This window comes from Amblyraja radiata, chromosome 26 (genome assembly GCF_010909765.2).
Source record: "Amblyraja radiata isolate CabotCenter1 chromosome 26, sAmbRad1.1.pri, whole genome shotgun sequence".
Taxonomy (NCBI): Eukaryota; Metazoa; Chordata; class Chondrichthyes; order Rajiformes; family Rajidae; genus Amblyraja; species Amblyraja radiata.
Window position 1 is genome coordinate 11,319,210 of NC_045981.1, and position 15,506 is coordinate 11,334,715.

The window sequence follows — 15,506 nt, forward strand, 5'->3', positions numbered from 1 at the left end:
ACTTACATTTTGTCTCAAATGGAGGTAGATTTTATGTTCGGAAACATTTAGTAAGTAACTAGACTAAGTGGGACCCATTCGTCCCCGACGCAATATTCCACCTCTCCACCAATTCCACCTCTCCACCAATTACTTCAACCCAAACAACCATTTGCAGTGCATTTTTACTTCAACCCAAACAACCATTTGCAGTGCATTTTTACTTCAAACCAATCATATTTTCATTTTCAAACCACATTAAGGGCACTCACAGTTGAGTAGACATGTGTTTAGTGTTATTCAGAGCTCAGAGAGACGTGACCCTCTGGCTTCCTCCATCTTGCAGAGACTGAGTGAGCCACACCACTTCCTGGTTTTATAGTCCCTCCCCCTCCCTCCAGCAGGGGCAGCAGAGAGAATGGCTAATTTTTTAAAAACATTAATATCTCTCTGATTTTTCATCGACGGGAAAAATCCTCCGGTCCCGGAAGGCGGAGGGGGGCTCGGAGCTAGGTGGCCAAAAATGACGGCCATAGGTGGCGGCGTTCTCTCGGAAATCGCAGCACAGCGGGCCAAAAGCGGTCAAGATCAGACTTTTAGTAATATAGATATCACCGAGGTGCTCACTCTAGTTCATTTGTTTTGAATCTGTTGTTTTCTGCACTTAGTATTTTATTGATGACTCAATAAAAAAAAGTTTCTCAATGCAACTGTACAATAATTACAATAACTGTACAATAAATAAACGATAACTTAGGTGCATTTTCCTAAATTACTCTTGTCGTATTTGTTCATGTGCAGTTCACACTGAATGTACCTCAGACTTTAGAGATACAGCGCAAAAACGGGCCCTTTGGCCCACCGAGTCCGCGCCGACCAGCGATCACCTGATACACTAGCACTATCCTACACACACCAGGGACAATTTACAATTTATAGAGGCCAATTAACCAACAAACCCCAACGTCTTTGGAGTGTGGGAGGAAACCGGAGCACCCGGAGAAAACCCACAAAGTCACGGGGAGAACCTACAAACTCCGTACAGATAGCGCCGGCAGTCAGGATCAAACCCGCGTCCCTGCTGCTGTAAGGCAGCAACTCTACCGCTATAACTGTACTGCTGTACAATGGAACTGGTTCATTTCAGAAATATCTATTGATAAAGACTAGGATAAACATGGTTCTAACATGTCAGAGGCCTACCATGTTCCACACTACTTCCCATTGCTTATTTGTTTCCCTCCATGTATTCCAGAAACTAAACTCAGATAAAACAAGAAATGATTAAATGAAAGCAGCGGCAGGTTGTCCAATGATAATTTATGACTCAATTACTAAATATCAGCACACAAAGGCTGTAACTTAATGATTCTCACCATTGCCGGTGGTAACAGATTGCCCGTTTAGCTCTAAAAACAAAGATCATTATGCAATGGCAGCTGCTAAATTTACATGTAAAACAGATTTTTGCTTTCAGACCAGCTCACAACATCTACCATTGCAAAAGAAACATAAAGGAAATATATTAGAGCCAAGCAACGCAGCATAGTGGTGCAGCGGTAGAGTTGCTGCCTTACAGTGCCAAGGACCCGGGTTCGATCCTGACCACGGGTGTTGTCTGTACAGAGTTTGTGCATTCTCCCTGTGACCACGTGGGATTTCTCTGGGCACTCTGGTTTCCTTCCATATTCCAAAGACATGCAGGTTTGAAGGTAAATTGTCCCTAGAGTGCAGGATAGAACTAGTGTATGAGGCGATTGCTAGTTGGCGTGGACTCAGTGGGAGGAAGGGCCTGTTTCTGAAGTAAACATAAACTGAACTATTTCTTCTGATTCTTGATTCCCCTACTCTGGATAAAAGACCCTGTGCAATCTATTCCTCTCATGATCTTATACACCTCTATACAGTCCTAATACCAAACTCCCCCCCTCTCTCTCCTCATATCCATTGACTCACTTATTGTTCAAACATACGTGGCACGGTAGCGTAGTGGTAGAGTTGCTGCCTTACAGCGCCAGAGAGCCGGGTTTGATCCTGACTACGGGTGCTATCTGTATGGAGTTTGTACGTTCTCCCCGTAACCTGCGTGGGTTTCCTCTGGGTGCTCTGGTTTCCTCCCACACTCCAAAGACGCACAGGTTTGCAGACTAATTGGCTTCGGTAAAAATGTAAATTGTCCCTAGTGTGTGTGGGTAAGTGCATTGGAATTGCAGATTGGCTTGTTTCCGTGCTGTATCTCTAAACTAAACTAAAGATTTGAAGGCACAAAAACATTACTCGTGTTAGGTGAATTTTAAAGCAAGCATTGACATATGACTTAATCACATCTAAGACTAAGAGTTGGAAAATTCCGCGCTGTAATGAGATTCAGCTTTGTGCAAATAAAATGAGAAAAGCACAAGGTAATTCAAACCATTTTTTGAATCTTGGAAGGGAATTACTGACTATAGTTCATTCCTCAATATTTTCTCTAAGAAAATTGCGTGTGTTTTTCAATCATAGTTTCAGTTTCTTTGCCAATGCATTAACATTCATTTTATATCGCATAGACCCTTAGGTGGGACAAAGGCATTCTCATGTACAAATTTTATTTCAGAGATACAGCATAGAAACAGGCCCTTTGGCCCACCTAGTCCACGTTGACCATCGAGCTCCCACTCACACTATTTCTATGTTATCCCACTTTCTCACAGGGAGAACGTGCAAACTTCACAGACAGCACCCGAGTCGAGGATCAAAACCGGGTCTCTGGAGCTGTGAGGCAGCAGCTCTACCAGCTGCGCCTACATACCGCCTATGCTTTAATGTACGCTTTTGGAATTCATTTCCCTTCACAGTTTCCCACACAGTTCTTTTAAACTAAATAGATTAATATACCTGATAAAATGATGGAGCGTGGAATTTCAAATATGTGCATTTCAGCTGTTCTATTGCAATATACCACTGCAAATTTTCAAGGCAACATGACTGAATTCTTTAGCGTTATAAATTTGTGCCGGAAAGAAAATGTCGATCCTTATATTGAAATCCTAATTTTGGAATCTTAACGCTCCTAATTGCATGTGCTGGGGGCTGCATGCTAATTTTGTGTTGCCTGCTAATTAATACAATTTCCTCGTGTAACCAGTGCTAATCATGCTGTTCACTTGCTGCATCCATTAGCAGGGGGTCGAATACTGTGCTAATACTGTGAAGGCAACAACACATCACTTGATTGATTGATTAAAAGATACAGCATGGAAACAGGCCCCTCAGCCCACTCTGATCATAAATCACCCGTTCACACTAGTTCTATGTTATCCCACTCTCTCATCCACTCCCTACACACTAGGGGCAAATTACAGAGGCCAAATTAACCTACAAACCTGCATGTTTTTTGGGATGTGGGAGCACGAGGTGGAAAACCTCATAGTCACAGGGAGAACATGCAAACTTCACACAACACGAGGTTAGGATTGAACCCGGGGCCCTCTGGTGCTATGAGGCAGCAGCAGCTCTACCTGCTGCACTAATGTGCCGCACATGAACGGGCAGTGATTTGAGAAACCAATAGGCCACAGATACGAAAGAATGGAAAGACTTGAGCCTCAATGCTGGGGACAAGAGCATGAGAGAGGTTGGGGTCATTTGGTGAATTACCTGGCAGTGGATTTGAGGGATCCCTGGAATTGGTTCCATTGAGGGCAACCTGGCAGAGGCGCTGATAACTCACTTATCTTTTCTTGATGAGACTCAAATAGAAGTATTTTACATTTTTAAACTAAAACACAAGGGAAACATTCTTTGACGATGAAATTTGTAATGAAAATGGGTGGCACGGTGGCACAGTTGGCAGAGTTGCTGCCTCGCAGCACCAGATACCTGGGTTCAATGTTGACCCCGGTGCTGTCTGTGTGCAGTTTGCACGTTCCCCCTGTGACCGCATGAGATTCTTCAGGGTGCTCCGGTTTCGTCCCGCATTCCAAAGATGTGCGGTTGTGTAGGTTCATTGGCTTGGTATAAATGTAAAATTGTCGCTAGTGCGTGTAGGATAGCGTTGGTATGCGTGGATCGCTGGTCGGTGCGGACGTGGTAGGCCTGTTTCCGTGCTGTATATCTCCAAACTAAACAAAACTAATTTTCACACTAATGTTCATGGGCCTTTATTGAGAGACCTTCTTCCCTTCCTCCCACTTTTAGCAACTTACCCTGTTACTCCTCATAGACCGTTGTAAAATTAAAGAGGTCTAGTAGACACTATGCATGAATATAGTTAAAGCAACAGCCAAGAGAAATCTATCAGCAACTCGTCGTGGCTATCCCTCGAAGTCGAGGATGATGGTCTATGTTCTGTTGTTTTTATGGATTCTCAGGTGGCTCATAAGTCCAATCCTGGCAACTAACCTGATGGTAGATCATGACCCTTTTAAACGGTGGCACGATGACGCAGCGGTAGAGCTCCTGCTTTACAGGGCCAGACACCTGGGTTCAATCCCGTCTAAGGGTGCTGCTTCCATGGAATTTTTACGTTCTCCCCGTGGCTGGAGTGGGTTTTCTCCGAGATCTTCAGTTTCCACCCATACTCCAAAGATGTACAGGTTTGTAGGCTAATTGGTTTGGTATTAATGTAAAATTGTCTCTAGTGTGTGTAGGATAATGTTAGTGTACGGGGATCACTGGTCGGCACGGACTCGGAGGGCCGAAGGGCCATTTTCCGTGCTGTATCTCTAAACTAAATGATGCCCTGATTCAGCAGCGTGTGATTAAGAGAGGGTGTTAGCTGGAGTAAGGAAGCACCAAAGCAATAGATCCAGCCTCAACCCAGCTCTGCATGCTGAATGCCGTCACAAACTGCAAATATCTGGGGAGGTTTGCCAGAGTGCACTCTAACGCCTACATCCACGAGACAAATCCCACAAACAAGAACACACTAGGTGATAAGGTCATAAGTGATACGAGTAGAATTAGGCCATTCGGCCCATCAAGTCTACTCCGCCATTCAATCATGGCTGAACTGTCGCTCCCTCCTAACCCCATTCTTCCTCCTTCTCCCCATAACCTGTGACACCTGTACTAATCAAAAATCTATCTAAATCTAGCCTTAAATATATCCACTGAGATGTCGCAGTACCACAGTGGAACAAATAGCATCCATTGTGGTCACAAGTTGAGTAGCAGGGAACTGAATGTTGGAACACATATTTCTTTGCAATCACTGCATAACTCCTTGATGAGCAAACCAAGTAATGACACGTACCTGTCTAATTGGCTCTGGTACTCTGTATTTACAGCAGGAATGGGTCAGCCGAGAGGCAGTGTCCAGACTAATCCTGTGGCCTACGGACACGTAAATTGGTTTTGTGCTTTTCTCACAGCTTTTAAGAGCCTGTCACGTAAATAAAGACATACACGTTAGAACAAACTCATTACCTGAATTAAAATTTGGAATCAGAAGGAACTCCAGATGCTGGTTTATACCAAAGATAGACACAAAATGCTGGAGTAACTCAGCAGGTCAGGCAGCATCTCTGGGGAGATGGAATGGGGGATGTTTTGGGCTGAGACCCTTCTTCAGACTCAGGGGATTTGGAGTTGGAACATTGTCTAACTCATATATTTTGTTTCACTAATTATTTGCTTGCAAATGTGTAAAATGCATTCAAAAAATAACTCTGCGAGTCAGGCAGCATCTCTGGAGGAAAAGGATGGGTGGTATTTCGGGTCGGGGCCCTTCTTCAGTCTCAGTCGAAGGGGAAGTTGTTGAGAGCCAAGAAGGGTCCCGACTCGAAATGTCACCCATCCTTTTTCTCCAGAGATGCAGCCTGACCCGTTGATTGACTCCAGCACTTTGGTATATACCAGCTACTGCAGTTCTTTGGTTCTACATTCTGTAAAATGCACACCTTGGTTTCTCCTCTTGAAAAAATATCTCAGCAATAATCGCAAAAAATTCTTACTTAATATTTGTTCTGTCATTCTCGTTAGAGCTGCCTCATAGGTTACCAGTGCAGTATATCACAGCACTCAAGGGTTGTTTGAATCCAGGTCAATACAACTCAATGTAGAAGCCACATCAACGGAACCAAACGCGAGTTTCTCGGTTCTACATTCTTCCATTTATGTAACAGTTTTCATAACCTCGGGACATCCCAGAGTGCTTTACAGCCAAGAAGTGAAACACTTTTGAGGTGAGGTTGGTGTTATAATGTATATTTGTCATTTAGTTTGTGTAGGAAGGAACTGCAGATGCTGGTTTACAACGAAGATAGACACAAAATGTTGTAGTGACTCAGAGGGACAGGCAGCATCTCTGGAGAAAAGGAATGGGTGACATTTCGGGTCGAGTGTCTGAAGAAGGGTCTCGAACCAAAATGTCACCCATTCCTTCTCTCCCAAGATGCTGCCTGTCCCACTGAGTTACTCCAGCATTTTGTGCCTTTCTTTGTCCTTTAGTTACTAGTTGAATTGGGAATGTTCAGCTATTTAGTTAAGAGATACAGTGCGGAAACTATCCTTTCAGGCCACTGAGTCCACACCGACCAGCGACCCCCCGCACATTAACACTGCCCTACACACCAGGGACAATTTAGACTTATACCAAGTCAATTAACCTACTAACCTGTACGTGAAACCGAAGATCTCGGAGAAAACTTACGCGGTCACAGGGAGAATGTACAAACTCCGTATGGACAGCACCCATAGTCGGGATCGAACCCGGGTCTCTGGCACTGCAGGCGCTTTAAGGCAGCAACTCTACCGCTGCGCCACCGTGTCGCCTAAGCTACAGAACTTAGCCAAAAGTTATTCTTTCATCTCTAAATAAATCTTTCTAGTCACGAGAAATCACAACCCATACCTGAGACATAATTAAAATGATCACTGTTGAGTTTCTTAACAGTCTGCAATAATTTCCAAAACAACGTTGTCCAAAGAGTGACACTTATACTGTTTTATCCCAGTCTAATTATGTTCATTAAATAAATTATTAAAACCATTTGCACCACATTGTATATCGTACAAACATAGACCTACCATGCCCAAAACCTTCCCGGAGGTTCCAGTTAGTGTGAAAGCATTTCCTCTTTCATGAAGGTCTTTGATCTACAAAATAAATGCAAGAGTTTTCATGAAGCAACATCTATTATGTAATTATGGTGCTCCCTGATTTAAGAAATAACAATTTCTCTTCTGGTAAGGCTAACACTACTTGTGATGAATTCAGGAGAGCCTCAATTTAACTTCCCTTGTCAGAAACAAAGGAATTATTAAACAATTACTGCTTCAAAAGCCAACATAATTAATTATCCCCTCCACAAATAGCATTGCTTCATTTCCTAGAACCTGTCAGATTATAGAGAAACCGCACGGGCTTTAAAACACAGAAAATAATGGTGGCATTGCTACCTTACAGCGTCAGAGACCCGGGTTCGATCCTAACTATGGGTGCTGTCTGTACGGAGTTTGTATGTTCTCCCCGTGACCGTGCGGGTTTTCTCTTGGTGATCTGATTTCCTCCCACATTCCAAAGGCATGAAGTTAATTGGCTTGTCTAAATTGTTCCTAGGTTGCTGGATAGAACTAGTGTATGGAGATCGCTGGCCCAAAGGGTCTGTTTCCATGTAGTATCTCTAAAACTAAAAACTAAAACTACCGGTCTTGTGGCTAGGATAAGAGAGGTTAGCTCCCGATAGCTCCTCAAACATGGAATGGCAAAAGAAAGCAATCATTGGTGTGAAGAAGGGTCCCAACCTTATACATCACCTACGTACAGTATGTTCTCCAGAGATACTACCTGATCCGCTGAGTTACATTGTGGAAGTTGGTACGTTATGTTACAGTTGTACAAAATGCTGGTGAAGCTACATTTGGAGTACTGCGAGTAGACAAAAGTGCTGGAGAAACTCAGCGGGTGAGGCAGCATCAATGGAGCGAAGGAAATTGGCAACATTTCGGGTCGAAACCCTTCTTCAGACTGTGTACTGTGGAGTACTGTGTTCGGTTTTGGTCACCGTGCTACAGGATGAATGCTTGATTATTAAGATGGAAAGAGTGCAGGGAAGATTTATGAGGATGTTGCCAGGACATGAGGGCCTGATCTATAGGGAGAGATTGGGCAGGCTATGTCTTTATTCCTTGGAGTGCATGACCGAAAGGACTGATCTTACAGAGGTGAATAAAATCATGGGGGGAATAGATAAAGTGAATGCACGAGCCTTTTGTGCGCCGGGTAGGGGAATCAAGAACCAGATGACATAGCCTTAACTTGAGAGGAGTAAGGTTTAATCAGAACCTGAGGGGCAACTTTTTCACTCAGAAGGTGGTGATTATACGGAAAGAGCTGCCAGAGGAGATAGATGACGCAGGTACCATAACAGTATTTAAAAGACACTCGGGCAGGTACATAGATAGGAAAGGTTTCGAGAGATGTGGGCCAAACACGGGCAAATGGGACTAGCTTATACTGTATGAGGCATCTTGGTCGGCATGGGCAAGTTGGGCTGAAGGACCTATTTCTGTGCTGCATAACTCTATGTCTCTACTCTTTGCTACAGCTATTTTCCACTCTATTTTTCTCTTTGGAATTGATTTGGAAAAGACGATCATCCTAACAAAAATGGCTTTATGCGGTTGATTTATACATATGCAGATTGAGATGACAGCTGAGTTTTTTTTAATGCTTTTTTACTGTAACCTATTTTTCCTCCCATTTCTCTTGTTGAGCGGGCCAGTGCTGAAGTAAGATTTTACTAAAGAACACCAGTAAAATTTATGGACACACATGATTTGTAATCAACAGCTCGGTGATATTGCTACTCATCAATAAAGACTAAATTAAACAATCCAGCCAAAGGGCTTGTAGAGAAACTCATTATTGAACAAAACATAGGAAATAAATATCAGCTCTTATTTCACGCTGGCTTGAGAATGTGAACTGACAGGTACTCAGTAAAACCTGGTCGCTGAGAACAAGTGTACTTTTCCGTTTGCATTTACATTTATCTTCTGTTATTTGGCTGAGTGTATTGCAAGAAAGGTACACTCAGATCTATCTATCATTACCACTCACTTACTCATCCCGAGATCTGGTTACTTTATTCAGAAAGATCCTGACAGCACAAGTTTACAAAAACTGTGGTTAAAGTACAATGCAGAAGTTGTTCTCCTCCCGAGAGGGTTCGCAAGAACTTTGTGGTATAACCCTGGGTAAAAAATAACTAATCAAGGTGACGATAGACCATTTAACATCTACAGGCAGGAAGAAAATCTGGAATAATTGACAGAGAATTAAATAATCCACTTTTCAAAGGGATAAGTTGAATTTGAGTTTAGTTTATTGTCACGTGCACCGAGGTACAGTGAAAAGCTTTTAGAGTCATAGTCTTACAGCGTGGAAACAGGCCCTTTGGCCCAACTTGCCCATACCGACCAACATGTCCCATCTACACTTGTCCCACCGGCCTGCATTTGGCACATCCCCTCCAAACCTGTCCTATCCATGTACCTGACTAATTGTTTGTTAAATGTTGCAATAGTCCCTGCCTCAACTGCCATCTCTAGCAGCTCGCTCCATACACCCATCACCCTTTGTTGCTTGCTAACCAGTCAGCGGAATGACAATACATGATTACAATTGATCCATCCACAGTAGTGGAGTTCTGTAAAGTGATGGCCAATACTGTAGATGGAGAGTGTGTACCAAGTGCTGTATTCATTGCCTTGGTTTAACTTAGAGGTGGAAACAGACCCTTCGGTATACAGAGCCCGTGCCGACCATCGATCACCTGTACATTAGCTCTATCCAACACACCAGGAGCAATTGACGGAAGCCAATTAACCTACAAACCTGCACGTCCTTGAAATGTGGGAGGAAACCAGAGCACCCAGAGAAAGCCCATGTAGTCACATGGAGAATGTACTAACTCCATACAGACAGCACCCATAGTTAGGATCGAACCCGGTTTTCTGGCACTGTAAGGCAGCAACTTTACCGCTGCGCAACCGTGCCGCACACACCGGATGTTATCGGTGAAGATTAAGGGGACAATTAAAAATTGGTATGGAGGGAAGAAATAATAACACTAAGTTATTGACAGCTTCTAAGCACTTTTTCCATCCTTAACGAGAAGCTTTTTATGACATATTCACAGTTTACAAAGTACTGCATTAATCAAAACTGCTGTTCGTGCAGTTTGCAAACATCGACCATCAAATGACAACATTGTCAGCTGTATTCACCATGCACTCGAGTCCCCGCGGCAACCTGCATTCACGGAAGGCCTCCAAAGTCTCCGTGAACACTGTGTGCTCCCTCTCCAGGGACACGCCGGCACGGACATAAGCCTGGACGAGGGGAGCTTCTAAGCGCTTGGAAGTGGTGACAGTGGCTTGAAGGATGAAAACCAGTCTAGTTGAAACAAATGGCCCACTACTGCACTGTAATTGCTATATAAATTCAGACGGATACACTCGATCTAAATCATAACTAGTCTTCCAAAAGTCAAGCCGCCAACAAGCCAAAGCAAATGAAGTAATTTTGATTCACACTAACAATAAAAAAGCAACAAGAAGTTCAACAGCCTGAAATTTGCACAGAATGAGCCAGCACGGTGGAGCAGCGGTAGAATTGCTGTCTCACAGCGCCGAAGACCCGGGTTCCATCCTGACTGCGGGTGCTGTCTGTACGGAGTTTGTACGTTCTCCCCGTGACCTGCGTGGGTTTTCTCCGGGAGCTCCATTTTCCTCCCACACTCCAAAGACGCACAGGGTTTTGTAAAGCATTTCACCGTACCTAAAGCTTTTCACTGTACCTTGGTGCACAAGACAATAGACTAAACTGAACTGTTTGTAGGCTAATTGGCTTGGTAAAATTGTAAATTGTTCCTAATATGTGTAGAATAGTGTAGCATAGTGTTAGTGTACGGGAATGGCCCATTTCCGCGCTGTATCTCTAAACTAAACTAAGAACCTGCGTGAATGAATGAACACATGGAGTCGATGGGTCAAAGAGCCTGTTTCCATTCAGTAGAAATTCTTTCAATTCCTGTTCTACTGCCCACATGTACCTTTGCTGTGCAGAAGTCCCAAGCCTGATTAGATTAGTATAGAGATACAGCGTGGAAACAGTCCCTTCGACCCACCGAGACTGCAACCACCAGCAATCCGCACACATTTACACTATCCTACACACACTAGGAACAATTTATATCTATACCAGGCCAATTAACCTACAAACCTGTACGACTTTGGAATGTGGGAGGAAACTGAATATATCGGCCAAAACCTATGCAGGTCACGGGGAGAACGTACAAACTCCGTGCAGACAGCACCCGTAGTCGGGATCGAACCCGGGTCTCCGGCGCTGCAAGCGCTGTAAGGAAGCAACTCTACCGCTGCGCCACCGTGCCGCCCTGGTGTTCGAGCTCCAGCAGTAATTCCCTGGCTGCGATCCATCACTAGATCCCTCCTGGGATCTGGTGGTGGTGTAAAATGGAGATCTCCTGGGAGATCTGCTGACATATCTCCCGTCAGGTGAAACCTGGTGCAGGGTCTGCAAGCCCATTAATTTTTACAACTGTGACCGAGAAGAGAAAGGGTGAAATAAATTACATTTTCAATCATGTTCTTTGTGCAGCAATGTTCAATTATTTAAACGTGTATTCAGGTGATTCTAACTTTTTCTGAATGTCAAATGCAACAAAAAAATCTGTGGCAGCGCTTGAGACAATCAATGTCTTTGAAAGGATGTTTGTGGTGGGGATTCTTCTGAATTGCCAACATGAATCAATATCATTACTTGATGCTTTGTTGCCATTCAGGGCCTCTTCATTAAGGTCCAAATCTTAACGTGCAAAATCATTTGGGAGATGCAGGACAAGGCATGGCAGATCATAGGAACACAGATGAGGAGGGGGATTGATAGACAGATGGTTGGACAAAGGCCGGTGCTGAACACACAGGCGAGGTGTGAGACTAATGGGCCTGCCCCACTTACTTTTCCAGTGAATGCCGGCACCCGTCATAGGTCGTTACAGGCCGCCGAAAATTTTCAACATGTTGAAAATCCAGCGGCGACCAGAACAAGGTACGACTCTTTGGGCGACTACTCACGACCATACAGGCTTCACCCCGAGACATGTTGCCAGGGTGTCGCCTGTATGGTCGTGAGTAGTCTCCTCAGTCGCCCAAACAGTCGTAGCGTCTTTCTTGTCGCCACTGAATTTTCAACATGTTGAACATTTTTGCCGACCTGCAACGACCTATGATAGGTGCCGGAAGTCGCCGAAAAAGTTGCGTAAGTGGGACAGGCCCATAAAGGATTAGAGAGTTGTGAATTGTGAAGCTGGAGAATTGTGAAGCTGGCTTGGTGTGGCTTATTTAGGATTGCAAGTGGACGGGGAGGGGAGGAGGGAGATAGGTGCAATTTGAGCCAGGGCTCAGGGTAGAGGTGGGAGGGGGCGGTAGGAAGATGAGAACGGGTATCAAGGGTTATGGGGAGAAGGCAGGAACATGGGATTAGGAGGCAGAGATCAGCCATGATTGAATGGCAGTAGACTCGATGGGCCGAATGGCCTAATTCTACTATCACGTGAACTTATCAAGGCAGAGGAGAGGGGGTATGAAGGAGAAGTGGGAAGCAGAGGGTTGTGTTGTCCAGGTTACCTAAAGTTGGAGAATTCAATGTTCGTACCGTCAGATCGTAAACTACTCCGTGGAATATGAGGTGCTGCTCCTCCAGTTTGTGTGTGGCAAACTTTTATTAACTCAGAGTCAATGTGGAATGTGCTACCTGGGAAAGAGATGGGAGGCAGGTATGCTCACAATGTTTAAGGAGCTTCTACATAAGCATTTGAATCGCCATGATGTTGAAAGCTTTGGCCTGGATAGAGTGATGTGGACAGGATGTTTCCACTAGTGGGAGAGTCTAGGACCTTAAGGAAGGAGTTGCGGAGGAATTCCTTTAATCAGTTGGTGGTGAATCTGTGGAATTAATTGCCGCAGACGGCTGTGGAGGCCAAGTAAATGGTACGGGTATCAGCGGTTACGGGGAGAAGGCAGGAGAATGGGGTTAGGAGGGAGAGATAGATCAGCCATGATTGAACTTGATGGGCCAAATGGCCTAATTCTACTCATATCACTTATGAACTTTGGACTGAGTGCTGGTACAATAAATTGGCACAGACAGTTGAAGGTATAGAAGGTGTGTTGAGGAGGCAGTGTCTTCTATGAGTCAAAGTCAAAGCAACTGTGCAACATCGATATAGTTGGGCATCATATGTTACCTCTGGGTCCCAGTTTGCAAAATCTAGGCAAAAATGTTAACGAAATAACGATCTTGCTTACAACCGTTGACACAGTATATTCCGAAGAACGCTGTATCGTGAACATTCCCCTGTTGGCATATTCCTAAACAATATGTTGATTCAAGCGAGGCATCATATCTTGGCAACAAGTTGTGAGTTTCCAAAAACAACGATAGTGCATTGCAATTTCAGTCAGAAACAGGAGAGAAAAAATGCTTAACGAAATAAGCAGAATTAAAATTGGTTTGGTTTTTTAGCTTAGTCTATAGATATAGCGCGGAAACAGACCCTTCTGCCCACCGATTCCGCGCCGACCAGCGATCCCTGCACATTAACACTATCCTACACGCACTAGGGGCAATTTACAATTTTACCAAAACCAATTAACCGACAAACTTGTGCGTCTTTGGAGTGTGGGAGGAAACCGAAGATCTCGGCGAATACCCACGCAGGTCATGAGGAGAATGCACAAGTTTGGTACAGAAGGCACCTGTAGTCAAGATCTTGTGAAGATTTATCTAGAATATTTTAATCTTCATCAGGGATTCCTGTCAATGGCAAGTGGCAAATGCAATCCAATCATTGGGAGAAGTATGGAGCTGCATCCATAGAAACTGCAGCAAAATTAATTTACTGTCAGCTTTCGACAACAAGAAAGAATTAGTTGTGATGGAGCGTTTGGGATGTTTACATTTTAACAAAATAAGGAAAATATGGCTGAGGAAAGAATCCATTTCATCCAATTTTTTTGGAAATACTTTTCAATGTACATACATCTGTGAAGAACTGGACAAGACCACACTAGGGACAATTTACAATTATACCAAGTCAATTAATCTACAAACCTGTACGTCTTTGGAGTGTGGGAGGAAACCAAAGTCCTGAAGAAAACCCTCGCGGGTCACTGGGAGAACGTACAAACTCCGTACATACAGCACCCGTAGTCAGGAACGAACCCAGGTCTCTGGCGCTGTGAGGCAGCAACTCTACAGCTACACCTGTTGTTATGCACGTTTTTTTTTAACTTACAATTTGTCAGTGGACAGTGGGTGGTATTTGTACCATTCTTTAAAATAATGGATAGATAATTCTTTCTGAAATAAAACATTGTCTGTCAAAGGGTGATGAATTGAGCCCTGCATTCTTCACTTGGCATGTAAGAAAGCAATTCAGGTTGGCTGCATGTTCACGGTACTGCTGATTAAATAAACTCTTCACACTGCACTGGTTGGTGCAGTTTTATCCAGGGTTGGCCTTGGAAGTGATTTGACGCAACATGGGAAATATGTTCTGGAGAAAACACATTTTTATTCCCAATCCGTGAATCTAAACAAACAATGTTTTTTTAAATGTTGCAGTTGGCACTCTGGTAAAACAAATATGGCGTCAGGCATGCCTTAATGATAGCATATTCACCTCCGAGAAGTGAGAAGTGGACGTGTTCAAGCTATTCGCTTTGATTTAGATATACAGCGTGGAAATAAGTCCTTCGGGCCACCGAGTTGGTATCAACCATTGATCACCCCATACACTAGTTCTATTGTACACACTAGGGACAATTTACAGAAGCTAATTAACTTGCAAACCTGGAATGTTGCAGGAAACTAGAGCACCCGGAGAAAACCCACATGGTCACAGGAGGAACGTACAAACTTTATACAGACAGCACCTGTATTCTCTGGCACTGTAAGGCAGCAACTCTACCACTACGCTGCTGTGTCCCTATATTGTTGAGTACTTGCCCTACATTGATGTGCTTTCCTATCCACTGAGATGCACTTAACGTTGCCTCAGTGTCAGCTAGTCAAGGTCTTTATTTCCTTCTGGAAAATTATTATAAACACCTGGATCCTCCAAAACAATAGAACATAGAAAACGAACAGCAGGGGAATATGCCCTTCGGCCCATAATGTCTGTGCCGAACGTAATGCCAGTCTCTGATTTCTAACCATACTCCAATCACTTTTTATGATTACATCTATCACACCCAGCCTATGATGAAGGAAGATAGAAACAAAGTGCGGGAGCAACTCAGCAGGTCAAGTAGCATCTCTGGAGAAAAAGGAGATTGTAGGTTCTCCCCATTTCCATGCTGTATCTTGAAAGTCTAAAGTTCTTTGCATCTCCAAAACCAAATATATCTGGATAAGTGAAGCTGAATTTAAAGGTTTAATTTCATAACCCAAATTTAATTCTCAATAAGATAATCTATCTGCAAGTCGAATCAGTAGCAAAGAAAGCAAACGC

The 15,506-nt window shown here is 43.8% G+C and overlaps 1 protein-coding gene across 4 annotated transcripts in view; it reads right to left on the minus strand.

Moving 5' to 3' along the window:
* Positions 1 to 15,506, minus strand: part of endov (endonuclease V) — an 80,658-nt gene that overhangs the window by 42,083 nt on the left and 23,069 nt on the right. For all 4 annotated transcript variants that reach the window (XM_033044247.1, XM_033044248.1, XM_033044246.1 and 1 more), the window contains 2 exons: positions 6,991 to 7,059; positions 5,216 to 5,344 (listed from right to left, as the gene is read on the minus strand). In XM_033044247.1, the coding sequence (XP_032900138.1) occupies positions 5,216 to 5,344; positions 6,991 to 7,059 (198 nt within the window). The remainder of the gene's footprint in view (positions 1 to 5,215; positions 5,345 to 6,990; positions 7,060 to 15,506) is intronic.